At 38.0% G+C, this 19,101-nt stretch overlaps 1 protein-coding gene across 3 annotated transcripts in view; it reads right to left on the reverse strand.

Annotated features, from left to right (window-relative positions):
* Positions 1-19,101, reverse strand: part of LOC149181171 (uncharacterized) — a 209,038-nt gene that overhangs the window by 179,073 nt on the left and 10,864 nt on the right. For 2 of the 3 annotated variants that reach the window (XM_089416478.1, XM_089416480.1), the window contains exons 2-4: positions 1,861-2,880; positions 1,670-1,747; positions 218-461 (exon numbers count right to left, since the gene is read on the reverse strand). In XM_089416478.1, coding sequence (XP_089272604.1) covers positions 218-461; positions 1,670-1,747; positions 1,861-2,697 — 1,159 coding nt within the window. In that variant the 5' untranslated portion in view covers positions 2,698-2,880. The remainder of the gene's footprint in view (positions 1-217; positions 462-1,669; positions 1,748-1,860; positions 2,881-19,101) is intronic. The other variant, XM_089416479.1, reaches the window with a different exon arrangement.

The raw sequence follows: 19,101 nt of genomic DNA on the forward strand, positions 1-19,101 counted from the left end.
AATGTGTCTAGCGTAAAAGGAGAAAACGAGCAAAGAGTTATATATGAATATAACCATCTGTCTTGTTATAAACAACCCATTGAACCCAGATTACTGTGACTATTATATTCTTCTTTATCCTAAGAAGCTGTGTATTTAATTATCAAAAACAGAAGAAAATAATAACAATGGAAAAAAAATTATCCAAAATATACCAAAGATAGAGAGAGAGACACACCAGTTGTCCTCTTAGGTGACTCATAATATAAACCAGCTGCAGTCCAATACTTTACAAAATTCTTCTTCACCCTTTTCATAAGATCCAAAATGGGATCACCTTTACTATTATATTTATAGCAATTCTCCCAGATAAATTGAACATCCTTAAAAACATCCCGGGAATTCATGTACTTTTCACCTCTTTCCAGTGCACTGCATACTGTGCCCAGGTCCATTGGTGTGTCAATGACATCAAAATAATCCTAAGGCCAGTAAAAATTGTAGACGTTAGCACTTTCTTGCATTATAAATGGAGAGGAACAGGATGAGTGAGACATCAAAATAATCCTAAGGCCAGTTAAAATTGTAGACATTAGAACTTTCTTACATTATAAATGGAGAGGAACAGGATAAGTGAAATAGAAGCAAATACAGACTTAATCTCTCAATCATGAATCTCATTTTGCTCTTTATTTGACTATTTACTCTTTTCATATTTCTCAAATACAGGAACAGCAGAGCGGCCTCAAAAATGGTTAAAATGGCACCAGCATTTCCTTCAATGGCAATGATGGAATACACAGACCAAGGGTTGAAGATTCAGACAAGTTAATGCCATAAGAAGTACAGCTCTCTCTCTCTATCTCTATCTCTCTCTCTTTCTCTCTCTCTCTCTCTCTCTATATATATATATATGTATATATACATATATACATTATATATATATATATATATAGAGAGAGAGAGAGAGAGGATTTTATCAATCCAATTTCTTGGATTTGCAGACATGCATCGCAATTTTCAATTGAGAGAGAGAGAGAGAGAGGATTCTATCAATCCAATTTCTTGGATTTGCAGACACGCATCACAATTTTCAATTGAGAGAGAGTGAGAGAATTCTATCTATCCTATTTCTTGGATCTGCAGACACTGCATCACAATTTTCAATTCAGAGAGAGAGAGAGAGGATTCTATCTATCCTATTTATTGGATCTGCAGACACTGCATCACAATTTTCAACTTATCCAATGTCCTATTGGCATTTCATGTTAGTTCCACTACATCTTAATATCTACTTACAGCTTTTGATCAGGTTGTACTCTTTCTGTTTGACTCACAAGTAAAACAAAGAGAATACAACCTCACCAAAATCCATAAGTGGATATTAGGATGTAGTGGAGTCGCATGAATTGTCATTAGGACATGAAGGAATTGAACTTTGTGGTACACATGCACTGTGTCTGTCAAATCCAATAAAGCAACAAAAGAATGACAAAATCCTTCTAAAGCAGAGTCTCTGACATTTTCTTGTAAAGAATGCACAGATAAATGGATGAACTGAAAACTGTTCTTTTCTTTAAAATTCATTCTAATAGGAATAAAACCATGAAGAACTAGAGAAAAATGCAGGTACTGCCATAAATTTTTTGTTTTATTTTTTTCTTTATGATGTCCCCAAAATTATACTCACTGGGATACCAAGAGCAACTGGATTTACTGGAGTATTGAAGGGTTCTGCTGCATCCATTTTCATTATTTTCTTTACAACCTGATCAAACACATGCACCAGAAAACAGTTGCATTCATGTCCCAATCTGTTATTTATCTCTTCTATACATGAAATAAACTTCTTTTTTTCAATTACCAAGTAAGCCAACCAACCATCAAAGCATCCTTCAATTCTTTTGCATCATACTCAGAATGGTCATTTTGACCCTTTTCAACTGCATGAGATTGCCTTCTATGCCTCTGATGCGGTCCTGATGATACTTCTACCATGTTCTTTTCCTGAATTTCGGAGCTAATCGGCAACTTCTCTGTCTCATTTTGATTCGGACTGCTGGCCATTTCATTAGATTTGCTAGACCTGCTTTGCCTTGGAGCGCTTGCCTGATCAAGGGGTCTTGCAGCCTTCAACATTAAATTGCTTGGCTTCTCAAGTTGTTTCAAATCTGGCTTCTGGCATTCCTTCGGAGCTTCTGATGAATTAGCATTTTCATTATCATTGACCTTTTGCCTTTCAGGAGTATTAGATTCTTCATGAAGTTTCGATGCCTTAACCCTGACCTTCAAATGTCCTTGTTTTTGTTGAAATGATTGTGCACCCTTTATTTCCACTGATTCAGTAATCAAGCCATTACTAGCTGTTGTGACCTGCCTTTGATCGATCATCTTAACATTGACTTCGGTGTCTTCTTTGCTCTCATTTTCATCTTGATCTGAAAATTCTTCATCTCCTACAACAGATGGCACTGCTGAGCCCCTGCTAAAAGTAAACCGTTGCTTCTCTTTTGCTCTCCTTTCTCCAGCCCTGGGCCCCCTCTTCCGTTTGATCCCTCCAGTGAGTACGGGGAAGAAACCTTCTCCTTGACCTGCATTTGCATCAGGATTTACTCGCACACCCTTCAATTGGTCTTGACTTCTTTCTGACTCAACACTGTCTGCTGCCTTATTATTAGCTGCACCTTTGAGCTTTATCTTTGGTCTCATTTTCTCCATCACCAGATTAGTTTGTTACACAAGCATCCAGTGACTTTGCAGGCATTTTGAAATAATTTCATGAGGATAATAATAGCATAACAGGTTACAGGGAGCTAAATGTGATCCAGTCAAATACTTCTTGTCATTTGGAAATCAGTTCTCAGCAATGAAGATCCAGTAGTAATTCCTGCGGAACAAGTTCTGTCACACATTATATGAGAAAAAATCTGCTAATATTGGTATCCAAACATTCACCTTATCAGATGGAATAAGAAGAAGCAGGTCAAAAAAATTGCACATACTCTTAGTGGTCTACTATTTCAGAATCCACATAACATAATTGTAAGAACATTCTTTCCATTTGTGGGTACCATCAAGAAAGAGGACATCAAGCATATTTTTCCAATCTTGACTGGCCAACACAGTTTGACCTTCAGTAAAATCAAAGCATCGAAATTGCTATATCTCAAAAGAATCTTTGCAAGAAGATGAACCTGAGAAAGAGGCCTATACAATCCAACATATTGCCAAAAAACAAATGAAAGAAAGTGGGATAGTTATGATATCACACAAGCATGTTAAATTGTTAATAGGTTTTGTGCACACTGATTAATTACAATGTACCCTGGTCCCAAACTCAGGGTATTCTACCCTACTCTACCAACACTTACCCAATACCCAGCCCATGTTGCCATTAGGCACATTAAGAATCCTATGAATAGTAGTTGAAGTTATGATATTGAGGGTAAAACATACAACTAAGATCTGCATACAATTTTAACGGGCTTGCATATCTAAACTCCTTGTTTCCAATCCTATTCTGTCCTTGTATTTTTCTTGTGATCTTCTTTCTTTTCTCAACCATGAACCTAATCTCCAGAAGTCTCTTACTTAGCACTGCTTTCACCCTTGCATATAGACCCATGAACCCCAGTAATAAAGCAAGAAAGAATATATGTGCATGTAAGGCATGCATGTGTACAATGAAAACCCAATGGTCACAAACACACCAAAGAAAGACCAATTGGTCATATCAAAGAAAAGCCATGTTATACTAGTTGGATAGAACTTGTTGAATATTATCCTTAAGGATTTTCCAGTGTAACATGGAATTTTCAGTTGTAATCCTAGACAAGAGGTGGACTGGTGAATAAAATCAGCAGTAAAAGCTTAAAATGAAGTCTCACTTGTGAGATTTAATAACTCATTAAAATGTATTTAAGCTTGCCTCATAGAAAAGATGTTGTTTTTCCATGACACTGGAGTCTAAGTTAGGATCTTAGAATCTCTGACACTACCAATTCAAATGTCACAACAAACTCCTTTGCACAGCGGAATATAAACAGCAGTAAATCAACACGTGCACAATATAGATAACTTTTTACAATTTTCACTAACCCAACTTTGTTATATTTATTATTAACAAACTAAAATACAACTGTCTAGGGCTCCCGTACCAGGGATAATGGCCCTCATACATCCATTGATACAAGAATACACAACTAGGGTTTGGTGTCAAACTTCAGTCCTTTGACAACCAATCTACCCTGAACAAAGTACACTAACCGTCTAGCTGATGTAGAGCTCCTCACAGCTGCCTTGGTCATACCCTGAACACAGCTTGCCCCGTCCTTTGGCTCCAATCTGCAGCAACATCAACCTGCCTCTATCAATGAACCACCTCCTTTAGGCCATTGAACACGGCTTCTCCAACTACTCTCTAGTTGATCATTAGTCCTTCAACGCATCAACACATAGAGACTCCTGGTGAGTTGTTCACAACTTCGTTTGTGAACAACTTTCAACTGCCAACTGCTGCTTCTCAGCTCCTTTGGGACTTCTTCCCTCTAATGCCTTACTGTGTTGCTCCAATGAAGACAACTTTGGGCCAGAGGGCTGCCACCTATCATTGCAAGATGTCCTTCTCCAACAATGAGCTTGGGCTAGTCAAATCTGCTCCCTTTGACCTCCTTCTTTAGTCCTTCAAAGATCAGTCCCTGAGCATCCAAATCTGCCTCTCCTAGAAGTCCAAGTGTTCTTCCCTGTACTGCACTTACGGCTCCCTTTAGCACCTACTTGTTGCCCTCCAACAACCTTAAGATGCCAAACAACTTTATCCTACACTAGGACAGTCATCCACTAGCAATCCATCAACTCAACACATTAACAACATACCTCAAGGCTAGTGTACTTCTGTTGTAGGTTTGTGGCTTGGTTGGGGCACAATTTCAGTCCACGTCAGCCCTCCCAATCTGCTACAGAACCTTCTCTACAGCTGTGGCTTCTTTTGTAGGCTGCTCCCACTCGCTGCTCCTTGAAGGTTGGTCTGACCTGTTTCTAGGCCTTTCAACCCCTCCAAGAAGCTGCTACAGGCTTCGGCCTTCTTTGCAATTACCACAAGGATTTGCAGCCTCAAACTCAGAGAAATACCCCACACAAAACTTCACACAAACAGCCCCAAACAGCTCCTAAACTTGGCCTTTGCATCCTCCTTGAATCTGCCCAACAATCTAGAGAAAAACAGCCCTAAAATGTCTGCTTTTCTCTCCTTCGCTCAAGCTCCAAGGTCTGCAGCCACTACAAAGATGTATCCTTATGATTGTTGTAATTTGGATGTGTGTAAATGAGGTCTTCTTGTGCATTATTTATATGCTTCTTATGGGTGCAACGAACAGCCCTCCAAAAGGGCACCTCTTATGCTAGCCGACTTGAACTTGTAGGCTCTTTTACCCACATAAACATATAAAAATTGATTTTTCACAATCTATACCTCCTTTCTCGGTACTCTTTGCAGCCCCTAGTTCCTTTTGGGGTCCTCTACAATCTCCAAAAGTCAAACCAACAAAATTCAACATGGTTTTGGCCCAACTCCTTTGGGTACAAAACCCCACCTTGGGTTCTAAGCCCACAAACCACTTTTGTGGTGCCCATCCTTCCAAAACCCCGAACCCTAGGGCTTGGAGTACCTCCCAAGCTACAAATCCCAACACACCCTCTTAGCGAGGGAGGTACTTCCAGCACTAGCAAGTCTCCATCAACAATACCTACGACACTAGCCCATCTAGTATCCATCACTACAGCATACTCCTGAGAATGAACCACGCTATCTCAGTAATGCCTCTACCTCATATCATCTAAACCTGAAGACCTCAACACTTCCATAGGGTTGCTCCCTCTAAGTCTACACGATCTCCATTGACTCAACCTACCACTGATTTCGTGTCCTACAAGGTTAGTCCGAGCTACGATCAAACACGGGCCACCGCAACCCAATCCTACAAGCACTCATCCTCTTGGATCAAACACAATACGTGCACATCCCTCCAATTGTGTGTATGCAACATCACAATCCAATGAAGAAACTACCCTGCCAACATCTAGTCCATCACATGAAGCAATCTTGCCCATGCCAAAGAAATCCTTGAGTTGTCCCAATGATCCATCGCACGTTAAAGGCTCTATTGAACTTAAAATCCCAATGAAACTTCATCAATTTTAGACCCTTATTTTCCCTCCATGTTTGACCTTGTCTACTCATTAAAGAAGATACATATCTTAAACCCTAGGTCTAACTTGGAGTGTCCTTTAGGTCTCCTTAGTAGAGTTAGAACCTTGTATAGATTCCATTTTTGAAACCTTTCTAGGTTGATTTAATCTATTATAGGATCCCTTAGGTCTAGGATAGTTGCTATCGTAGAATATCTTTCTCTCCTCTTAGGTCTAGGTATCCTTATAGGTCTTTCTCGAAGAGCTATTCTAGCTTCTTTGAAGCAATTGTGCCCATTATTGAGCCTCTCCCTGAATGGGCCTTGAAAATCACGTTGTACCTTGTTGTTGATCTTATCCCCTTAGTGATTTCCTCTATACTAAGACTCCTCCCATTAGTGAAAGTTCGTAAAGAGCAGGGGACATTCACTGAGGTGACAGTGGGTCCTTGTCCCATTGTTGCCTTTTGGTCTAGTAGTCGTCCCTCAGGTACCCCTCCTTGGACCCCTGCTAGATTGTGTGGTAACATTTTGGCGCCATTGTTGGGGACACGAGACGCGTTTCTTATTCCCTTATGACATCATTGATATATCTTTTGGCAACTCCATTGGAAGAACGAAGCCCTAGTTCTTCATTGAACTTCAATATTAATGCTTGTAGGGTGAAGCAAGCATTGATCAAGGCATTTAGATTCACCCTGGCAACTCCATTTCAGTATTATATGCAAAATCATGAAAAATGGCTTATTGTCAAAGAGAGATTGTCCTTGGCTTTCCTTGAAATGAACATAACCACGAAGACCTTCAAGAACTATTGGAAAGTGTGGGCCAATTTGTTGATATTATGAGTATTTGATAGAACATAAGGATAGGGATTTCATATTCAAGTAATTTAGTAGGAAGGGGAAAGAACTCTACCAAGTACGATGTACTATGAGAGAGATCATGACCGTCTCCTTGACCTTACTCGCCAGACTTGTACTTTCAATATCCTAATTGATCTAGTCAACGAAAGATATTACAATTTGCAACAAAGTCATCCCATAGAAGTCAATGAATTGGATGATGATATGGAAGACCCTCATGAGAATAAGGGGTATATGGATGAATGGAATGATCATGAGGAAAATCATGATATCCAAGCAAATGAAGAACCCATGGAAGATTTTTGAACTGCAGATTTGGGAATTGTGTACAAATATGGTTTGAATGAAAGCCCCATTGAAATCCATGAGAATGAACAACATGAAGTGGGGTCCCTCATTCAAGAAAGGGGGCTAGAGGATATGGGTATTGTGGATCCCTGTGAGGTTGACATTTCTGATTTCTTCCATATAAATGAGGGAAAATGGGATATTAACCATCATTTCAACAATGATCCTATTTACGATACTGACAAGGAAAATGAGGTTGAGGTTAATTCTCCCTTCTTCAGGCCATTACTCATAATGATATACCTATTCACGCCATTGGAAGGGATGATCATTATTTTCCCATAAATGAAGAAAGATTGTTAGAAGAAGCTAGCAAGAGCCCCATTTATGATACTGATGATGAATCCGACATGAGCCTTGCTTTTCCTTGCCTCCTCCAGGATCCTAAGCAAATAACCACGTTATCCACGAGCCTTTGCCTCACGTTTCCTCATACCATTTTTGATATTGGTGAATCCTTTCATCCTCTTGAGTGTAATGTTGAGGAAAAGCTATTCATTTGATGTATCCCTTCTCCCTAGCCATACCCTCAAGATTGTGAGCACACAATCATTGCCCCTTTTCAATATGACCATCGTATCGAGCAATTTGTTTGTTATGTCTCTCCATGTTCTCGGTCCCCTTCTTCTTCTTGTCATACCCTTGGGGCGACCACAAAGCATGATGTTATGAACAATAATCATGATAAGGAGTTCTTGAGCTTGTTCATTCTTTCATCCATTTTGTGCTTGCAAGAAAGTCGCCAAAACTCTAAATTGGTATCCTTCCCCTCATCTAGGACTCCTTTCTACACCATATGGATATCATATTTTCCCACCCCCCACTCACATCATCCTCCATATGATTGCTTCTATGTTGGCTTTGGGGCTTATTGGATAAGTAATCATATAGGCAACTATTCTCAAATGGATCTAATGATGTGTTGGTTGCTTTGGCTTTATGATTACACTTAGAATTTACTTGATGTCATATGCATGTTAGAGTAGGGTGCATTGCATGTTGATTTTTGCATTAGAACTGATGTCATATTATATTATCATGCTAGATTAAATGCACTTAGATTAAAATTGCATTTAGAATTGGATTTCACTTCTTGTTGATTTTATGGCCTAACAAAAGCATGGGCAATCAAGGGACGCCATAAAAATATGTTGCCCCGTGTGCTTAGTCTTTGATGTGCAGGTAGCAGGTCTATGGTCCCAAGAGACTGTGGGTGTTCTCGTGACCTCCCCGTTCAAGTACATGGTTTGTGCACTCTACTGAGAGCTCATGTCCCAGTTGGAGCCAAATTTTACCCACCACCAATGGGTGACACGCATAGAAGAAATTTTCTCCTAGATTTTTCTTCAGCTAACAGCCAACAACCCCTTACGACCACAAGATAGCTCGATGTGCCACCATTCTCCGCCGCCTGAGCCAGCCATTCTGTGCCCTCGCCCATTTATTATGATCGTATGGTTGAAGGTGGGCCTTCGAAACCCGAAGGTATGGATTTTCATTATGCAATTGGGTACTTTTGCTTGCTTATCTTAGACACATTTGGACATGGATTAGTGGGGGGATTCAGTGAAAACAATGGGCTTGGTTTGTACTCTTGTTCCCTTGCCCCAATTTGGTGGTTAATCTTATATCGTAGTCACGTGGGATCTCCTTTATTGGCTGCTAGCATTAGGGGTAGCACTATATGGGAAACCCCGACTCTGGTTGCATGGTCTCACTTCCCAACACCACATACATCACTCCCCTCTACTCACTATAACACCTTTTCACATATTTCCCATCCAGGTCCACATTTGTCCCTTGGGTCCACAAGAAGTTAGCCTCCCCTTCCTCTTGTCCACACTTTGGGCTAGGCCTGGAATGATGCCCCGAAGGTTGAAGCAGCTAAAAAGAAAGTTAAAAAAATAATTTGGCCACTTACAACAAGAAATGTACCATAAAATCCAAAAGATGGTCAGGACAAAAATTTAGCATGTGGGCAAAAGCCCAACATGAGCTCTACCCCATATCATTATAGCCATCACCCAAGTTCATAGGGCCCATTATGTGAGCAACCTTGCAAATGCATTAGAGAGAGCTTCCTACAAAATGCATTAGGGCTCCCTACAAAATGCATTAGAGAGAGCTTCTTCCAAATCAAATTGGGAAGCAACAACTTTGGTGAGTCTCCTAGAAGACCTCAAGTTTTGAGGCCAATCCCGCGATTGGATTGAGAGATATACCAAGCCTTAGCTATAAGACCAAATTTGTCTAGGTTCCTTGTTGGTAGTGGTAGAATCAGGGGTCTATTGCACTTAAAAGCTGAACGGAATTTCATCAATTTAGACCCTTATTTTCCCTCTGTGTTTGACCTTGTGTGCTCATTAAAGAAGATACATATCTAGAACCCTAGGTCTAATTTGGAGTGTCCTTTAGGTCTCCTTAGTAGGGTTAGAACCTTGTATAGATTCCATCTTTGAAACCCTTCTAGGATGACTTAATCTATTATAGGATCCCTTAGGTCTATGATAGTTGCTATTGTAGAATATCTTTCTCTCCTCTTAGGTTTGGGTATCCTTATAGGTCTTTCTCGGACAGCTATTCTAGCTTCTTTGAAGCAACTGTGCCCACCATTATTGAGCATCTCCCTGAATGGGGCTTGGAAATCACGTTGTACCTTGTTGTTGATCTTATCCCCCTAGTGATTTCCTATATACCGGGACTCCTCCCATCTGTGAAAGTCCATAAAAAGCAGGGGACATTGACTGAGGTGATAGTGGGTCCTTGTCCCATCGTTGCCTTTTGGTCCAGTAATCATCCTTCAGATACCCCTCCTTGGACCCCTGCTAGATTGTGTGGTAACAGGGCCATATGCCAAAGCTATCCACCAAGCATAGAATTGAGTTGCAGTCAGACAGTTCCTAACTATCACATAACTTCTTGCAACATATTGTTCTAGGTAGCAAAGTCATATCGAACCATCAATGCCAAATCAATATCAGAGTTACCAAGTCATGACAGCTTCTTCATAAGATGTAATGTGTTGCTCTTATCAACATCATTCATCATGGTACACCTTCATGCTAGAGTATTTTATCCATACTTCTAGTCATTCAATCAAGAGTCTTCTTCAAACAAGCTTTAATGTCACATCTGTCAAAGTTTCTATAGCTCCTTCTGGAATCAGCAAACTTTTGTGCTTCAAGAGACCATATGGGATGTTGATCACTATCATCATGTCTTCAACCAGAAGAGTCCAAACTTTATCCAAAACATGCTTATGCAACCAAGCATAATCTTGCACCCTGCTTTTCCTACAACAATCTGAAAAAGATGAATCAACTAAAGAAAAATACAAAACATTCATACCTCTTTCTTAAGCCAGTCACCTAGTCCATTGCTTCTATCTTGAATATGAGACTTCCTTCATGTTGCAACTAAACCTGCAAACTTCTAGAAAGCTTGCTCTATAATCTGGAACTGTAGAATAAATCAGCAATGTCATCATGGTCCTTCTTCTACTAGATGAAGAAATCTTCCCATAATTTCATTCAAAGAGGATCTATGTGATCCTTCCTAGCCATGACATAATATCAACAAGTTGTTGCATGAACCCTTCTACCTTGCTAGATCACTGTTTCCAATGCAACAGACTAATGTACAATGAATTCTTCCAATTCTAGATGTTGCTATCTATGATGCCAAATACTTCTACCAATGAATCTACATGCCTTACACTATCTACAATGACATGATCATGATGGAGCTACTCAATAAAGGAGATCCCTGGGATCTTCTTCCTTCGACTTCTTTTCAGTTTTTTTACTATCTTCAATAGTGTGTGCTCCATCCCTTTCCTTTCTCTTGTTATTGTTCTTATATTGAGAGTTCTTAGGACAATGTCTCTTAAAATGTCCACACTCATTGCTTTTGACTTTGTCAATCTATCATAGATGTCCTTTGTCCAATTCTGCCACAATTCTAATCTCATCCTTCAAGTACTTATTCCAGTCCTTTGTATTGCTCTTATCTGGTTCTGCAACTTTGCCTTTGACATAGTCCATCACATCATTCTCTCTGAGAATGAGGTTTATCTTCTTCTTCCATGCTTGGAAGTTAGATGACTCATCGAGCTTATTGCTCTTCTTGTAGAACGAACTCATTGTATTAGATGATTAAGAAATAAAGAGAAAAACAATACTTGATTTTGACGAGATTTTCAAGGTTTCTTCCACTAGTTGGTCCCAAGATGCTTGATATTTTCTTCAATATTTCCTTCAATAGAAGCTTCCAAAGATGCCAAGACAAAATACTCTTCTCAATGGACTAACTGCTGTTCTTACTTGACTTCGAATTAGTTACTGCTATAGTCCTTCAAGCTTGGCTTCTATACTTCTACTAGCTTCAAAATTCCTTGAATGAGACACAAAAGTCTTTTTTCTTAAATCATTGTCTTAAACAATAGGTCTAGCACCTATTTCAAACTTTTAGATCTTGGAACTCCTAAAGTTTTCACTGTAATCTCAGCCCTCAAACTAGGGCTTCCAGTAAGCACAAAAATGATCTTTTAAAATAGGTCTAACACTTCTCCAAAAGATGCGGACTTGTGTCCTCTTCAAGATGCCACACTTTGTTGGACTGTAGGGCTACTTCTAGCCTTGGATTCCTCTAAAATCGAGTTTTATAGGTCTCGGTATTTCTAAAGTTTATATAATGACGTTGGCCCTCTGGTTAGGGCTTTGACAACCACTGAAAAGACCTCACAAACAAGCCTAAAATACTTGCCAAAAACTGTGGTCCTTTCTTTTCTTCACAGAGACTTCTTCGTTGGCTTAAAGGTTGCTTCTAAATCACATGAACTTTAATTTGGTCACTTCAGGTCTCGACTTTCCTTCCAGGACCCTCAGCCTATTAAGGGCTTATTACCTTGCTTCTCAAATCTTCTGAAATGATGAGGTTGTTGCCTGGGGTGATCTTTTTTGTCCTCTTCAAAAACATTGGTCTCATGTACAGTATTGTACAGGACTTCGGCCTACTTTTTAGAGGTCTATCCTATTAGAGGGACAATCAAAAATGACCTTTTTCTTGCTTGGATTTACTTCTAGATGGCTTGGTCTTCAAGACTAATGTAAATCGTCCCCTTTTTGCTAAACTTGAAACCCTTTTGCCTTCAAACAACAGTGATCTTCCAGCTGCCTATGCCTTTGACCTTAGCTCTAAAACCATGTTGGAAAATCGATTAAGGCAGCATGAGGGTGATTTTCTCGTAACTTGACAATTATTAGTGATATTATAATTATTTCCTTCTTGATTGTTAAGTTCTTATCATCAAATCAATTGCCAAAAACCATGAAGATCACAACCATAAAAAGATGAACACAAGATATAGGCTCCAAGCCAAGGCAAAACCCCTCCAAGGGGAAAACCCAAAAAGAACTTCTCTTCTTATAGAATCAATTCAAATGAGACTTCCAAGACCCAAGACCAAGATGAAGACTTCTACCAAGAACCAAGCCAGCCATCCAAAATTTCTTTTTCAATGCAAGACAAGATCTCCAAGGGCAACGAAGCAACATCTCTTCAAAACAGGGCTCGTCTAGCCTTTCTTTCCCCAAGTGAGGTCTGCAATCCTTCTTGCAATCTTCGGACCTGTTATATTCCCAAAAACCTAACAAATTCATAAACATGGACTCTCACAGAGAAAATTATAGACTTCAGAATCTCGCTAGGGCTTCTTTCTTCTTCGATGGCCTTCTCCTTGTTTTCCAAGACCTTCACACTATTTTCTCAACTATAGATCGAATATAAGAGATGTATGATTGATGTGTGTCACAATAGGTCGAAAGTTTCTCCTTTAAATAGCCTTTCCAAGGGGGTCGAATAGCCCTCTAGGCCGACATCTTCTAGGTTGGCCGACTTGGTCTTGGAAGTCTTTTAGACACTTCTACATACAAAATTAAATTTTTTTCTTGATACAAATGCTCAAATGGGACTTTTACAATATGACAAGGACATTTCAATTCATGTAAACCCTAGGAGCATTCAATGGGTGCTTGATCTAATGATAAAAGACTTGAGCATGAAACCCATTGTTTTGAATAAAATATATATAAACATAAATAATGTAAATAAATGAATATCAATTAATTAATTAGTAGTTAATAATGAGGAGGCATATCTCTAAGGACATGATCGTACGTGAAAAGGTACCTGCCTAGGGTATATAAGCAGGCCCTCACTCTCATTTCTAACAACATTCTTATTCATACACTTTAATATATATTCTTGTATCTTTAATGGAGATATTTATATTCCAAGTCTTTTGGAGTGTTTAACCTGCTATAACAAACTTTGTTCATAACATTTGTATCATAGCTGTTCGATCCTCTGGTCGCTTAACCGCTACACAGAGCCACGTTCTCCGATCCAGGTCCTTGACCGTCAAAATTCATCAACTTAGTTGTCATTGAAGCATTTTGCTACAAGAGTTTGGAGTTCTCCATTTTGCATATCATCAGGCCTTTGGCCATAAAGGAAAGAGAGAAAAAAAAGGACTATATGTCTATAAATATATATTAAAAAAATAAAAATAAAAAACAGAAAGGAAAATAAATATATATAAAAAGAATTAAGAAAAGTGAGGAAAAAAAAATCATATGTATATATAAAAAAATATATATATATATAAGAAAAAAAAGAGAAAATATATAATAAAAAAACAAAACAAAACAAAACAAATAGTATACATATATTTAAAAGGTAGGGAAAAAAAAATAAAAAATATTAATATATAGAAAAGAAAAAAAAAATATATATATATATATATATATATATCCAAAAAAAATCGAAAAAAGAATGGAGTTTTTAAAAAATAAAAAATAAATTAGCCCACAGGGCTTTGGATTGACAGTGAATGAGTGCATTGTTAAAGCACTCCTTGCAATAGGTCATTGGTTCAAATCCCCGTGGGTGCTTACCTACCAAATATATATATATATATATATAAAGGGCTTATAAAAAATAAAAATTGGGAAACAAAAATTGACAAAACTAGAAATTATATTTAAAAAAAGAGGATTCTTCGCCTGTGTGTTGCATCCTGGACTCCGCTATCGACAGTCCGCCACCCGAACCAACAGTCGAAGCCGACCCTGTATCAGCCACTGCCGCAGTTGTTGTGACTCGCAACCTATTCTATCGCAATATAAAAATCACCAACAATTCCCATGTCAGCCCTGATAGTCCGCAGGAAACTGTCACCTTTTCTTCCACCGTCGATCGACCCCATACTCGCTGCCACCGACCAGTCTGCCCTTGCTACCCATCGCCACCACCACTCCGAGCTAATGCTTCACCATTACCAACAACTACCATACCAATTGCACACCAATCCGTGTCAGCCATAGGTTTTTGAATGCAATTTGTGCATAGTTTGGCCATACATTTCCATACTCAACCACTGTTAGACCCGACCACTACATTTTCGTGCATCCGCCTCTGATTTTCTATATGCACACACTTCACCTTCCATATTCATTCTACCAATCTGCCAAGCTAGTTAATCAATCAAGAAGTTGGTAAACGATTGCGACTCTTCAATAATTAAACAGATAGAGAATTAAGAATACAACTCTATAATTCACAAGTCACCAAATCTCATGCCTTTTGGATTCCAAATTAAAATAAAAATAACCATAAAGCGTATTTAGATTTCAGAGATTTACAACGAATGCCAACTTAAATAATTTAGTATTAAATAAAAAATGAAAGTTACCTTCCACGTGAAGAAAATAAGGGTAAATTACTTTTATTTAGTTTTGTGGAGAAATCAAAAGTTTGTTTCACCGTATGAAAACAAGGGTGAATTAGTTTTAAGTGGAATGATATAAAAATTAAAGGGCTAAGTATTAAAGTTCAAATTAAAGAAAAAAATAAAAGTATTGTTATAAAGGATAAAAGGGTTATTTTAAAAAACCCCAAGTTCATCTTGACAAAGCAAAATGGAGTCAATCGTTGACGAGAAAGAAATTGAGACTAATTCAGAAATGAAAGAGGGAAGATTTCCTAAAACTTTTAGTATATGTGTCGGTGCGCTATTTAAAATCAAAGGATCACTTGTGGGAAATGATGTTATCATCTCTATTGATCCTACTCAAAATAGTAATTATATTATTATTAAATGTGTTAACCAATTAGTGATTCTTGAATCAAATATAATTGAAACGAAATTTGTTGACACAGGTGACAAACAATATGACATAAGCAATCTACAACTAAGTATTGGAGACTATACTTTTGTCTCGCAATTCACTGTTAAAACCTTATTTTGCGACAATAGTGATATAGTTCTGGGTTCACCCTGGATCGAATCACTAGGATCTTTTATCCTAAATATGAAGAAGAAGTTTTTGACATTTTCATACAAAAAAAAAAAGATAACATTACAAGATGTTACAAACTTACAATGAAGCTAGATTTCGTAACACCAGAAGATATGCAAGATATCGCAAAAGTAATTTCTCAAGAAAGTAAAAAAGTAATACAAAATATGCAAAGGGAAATTGACAAAATCACCACTGACAAAAATGAAGAAGTTACTTGCCTCAAGGACCACAGCGAGAAATTATTGACACAAATTAAGAAACTTAAAAATGACAAGAAAATATTGAAAAGCAAACTAGAAGAACTCAACACAGAAAACATATCGAATTCTTCAGACGTAGCTGACCAAGTTGAAGAAAATGGAATGAATATTGATCCAGTGAATATCACAACTCAAGAAGAAGACAAGTCAATTAAAGAAAAAACACACTCAGATGTTGAGACAATGAAAATTCCAAGTGAAGATTCTGTAACCAACTCGACAACATCAGAACCTGAAGTGAATCAAAATCTTGCCTCACATATGATAAGGGAAAGACAAACCAAAAGAACTCCTTATCTACACCCGAATCACAAGAACAAACATCTCAATCAATTTACAAATCCATATCACTCAGAACATAAACAATAAACTTGTGTTCCGAAGAAAAATGATGTCAGCACAATCCAGTCTGACGATAACAAGTTATCCTAGCTATCAAGTAATTCCCAAGTTTCACAGAAGTTTAATTTAGGATGGTCTGATCCCTTCTTAGTGCAACAGTTTTGTTTATCACTCAAAGGATCATATCATCTTGTATCAACGAAGATGACAGTTCCGAGACGGGAAGACATTCAACACAGAAAAAGAGATCAAACCTTTTCATTAGCAAGCTTTGAGGACAAAGCTTTTTGAGGAGGAAGGCAATGTTATGAATAAATATATATATATATAATGTAAATAAATGAATACTACTTAATTAACTAGTAGTTAATAATGAGGAGGCACGTCTCTAAGGACATGATCGTACGTGAAAAGGTACTTGCCTAGGATATATAAGCAGGCCCTCACTCTCACTTGTAACATCATTCTTATTCATACACTTAATATATATTCTTGTATCTTCAATGGAGATCTTTATATTCCAAGTCTTCTGGAGTATTTAACTTGAAGTACGAACCTTGTTCATAACACCCATGCTTTTCATAAATAAATTTCTTTTGACCTTTACCTCATTACATGAGTCAAATGACAATTATGAAGACTAAAACTAGTTACATTCTTCAACAACCATGTGGAGGCTCACGTACTATTCGTGGTGGAAGGAGGAGAGGTTAGTAGATATAGTCACAATTTACTACTTTTGTCGTAGATTAGACTTGTAGTCTTGTTGTGAATTTGAACATTTTTGTCTTACTCTTCCTAGTTCAATTTGTAGTTGATGGTGGCCAAGCGGCCTATTTTGTAAACATTATTATTTGAATTTTGGACATGACTCATGTTGACAGTTGCTCACTTGCTAGATAAGTTATTTTAATGTTTTATGATTTTATCTTCTAAATGTTTTATGTTTTATGATATGCTTAAACATTTGATGTATGTTTGTAATTGTTGGAATCTAAATAGTTGATGCTCGAATAATTAATCATTGATGTACAATGGATGTCATACCTATCTTGATTTATGTACAAATATGCATGTTCTCATATCTTCTACAACTAATTTGGTATTTTGGATGTCTTTTTTAATATAAATGCAAAAAAAATATATATATATATATAGTAGACACTTCACTTCCTAGACTTTTGAAAAATGATGATTCGCTTCCAAAAAAATCCCCGCTTTGTGCAACATTGCAAGTCTCGACAATTTTATTCCATTATTCAATGATAATGGCAACACCTTGCATGATTCATCTACACCAATTAGTCTTCCTTTGGATAGGTCAAGACCTATGCCTAAGTGGACTACCTCCATTCTTATTGATGCAACAGAGTTTCTTGTTGATCTATTCATGTGTGTCAATAGGAATCTCCTCCACTTCCATCTCTTCTTGCTCAAATTGCTAATTGTTTTCAAGATAAATCTAATCCAGCTGAATTTCTTGCTATCCCATTTAAGAACTATTAGGAGGAATATTTTCCGTCACAAATCATTATTTAGTTTTTTGATGTCCCTCCTAAACTTGAACATCTCCCACCTAAATCTCTCTGAAGCTCAATCTCATCTACTGATATCTTGATGACTTTACAAAGGAAAAATGTGGAACTTAAGGGGATCATTCAACATTATGGGGGGTAAGTAAAAATGTAATCTTATATTATATGACTTCCTTTTGTGGCTCCTTGTTTAGTGCAAGGGAGGTGTTGAAACTTGAAAGTATTGGTGTAACCTAATACATGTGGTTGCAGGCCATTCAATTGTATCATTATGTATTTGTAATTATGGTTAAGGCCATGTTTTATTTCATTCATTGTATTACTAGGTATAACTAAGTCTGACCTAGTCAAACTTGATAAGTTGGCTCAATAATGTGAAAAATCGGTGACCCGATTCCCTACTGCAGCAACTGATAAAATTTCTCCTACTTGCGAATTTCTTAATCAAGTTATTTACAGTGTTACACAGTAAACATTGAAATAAAATCTACTGCAGCATTCACAACATAAAATATTGCGGAAACAACATACTGCACAAGAGAGAAATGAACACACACACAATTACACCATTGTTTTTGGACAAACGTCCCTGGAAAAACCTAATGTGGGAAAACCAGTGCAGTAGCTGAGGGTTTTAATTATTATGTAGTAGTTTCTGAGTACAAATCTGTAGATGCCCAAACTGGAAATCTGATACAAAGAATAAATTGGCAAAGAGGTAGTGAGAAATATTCTCACACTGTCACTGGTGATCTAAATCTGATCCGGGCTCTAAATGGCTAGCCCCACGCTACCTTTGCGCAGTCTCTGTGTGGGCTTACGCAGTCACTGCATCACAGTGTCTAGTAGTTGTGTCACACTTCCAGCTGATCGATTTGTTGAGTGGAAGTCGACTCTCTTGCCCTCCGGTCTCACACCCCGACTTCCAACACTAGATCTCAACTGCTCCCAGCAAAATTACAGACTCCCTCTGAAGCATTGTGCTGCCTCTCTTAACCTCTCGTTACCTTCTCTACCTTGCACTCTCCGGAACTGGAAAACCCCTCCAGTCTACTATCCTTTCCCCTCACTGCAAGAAGATCACTCGATCTCACTCCGACAACTCAGCGCTGCTACTATTGAGAAACTCGATGTCTAGATCTCACTATCTCGGTGTGTTCTCCAAGTGCCCATCAAGCTCCTTCTTATAATCTCTCGTTGGAGCACCAACGGCCAAGATTAAA

This window comes from Pinus tabuliformis, chromosome 3_2 (genome assembly GCF_031772625.1).
Source record: "Pinus tabuliformis cultivar Carrire ecotype Pingquan chromosome 3_2, CPIR1, whole genome shotgun sequence".
In the NCBI taxonomy this organism is placed as follows: Eukaryota; Viridiplantae; Streptophyta; class Pinopsida; order Pinales; family Pinaceae; genus Pinus; species Pinus tabuliformis.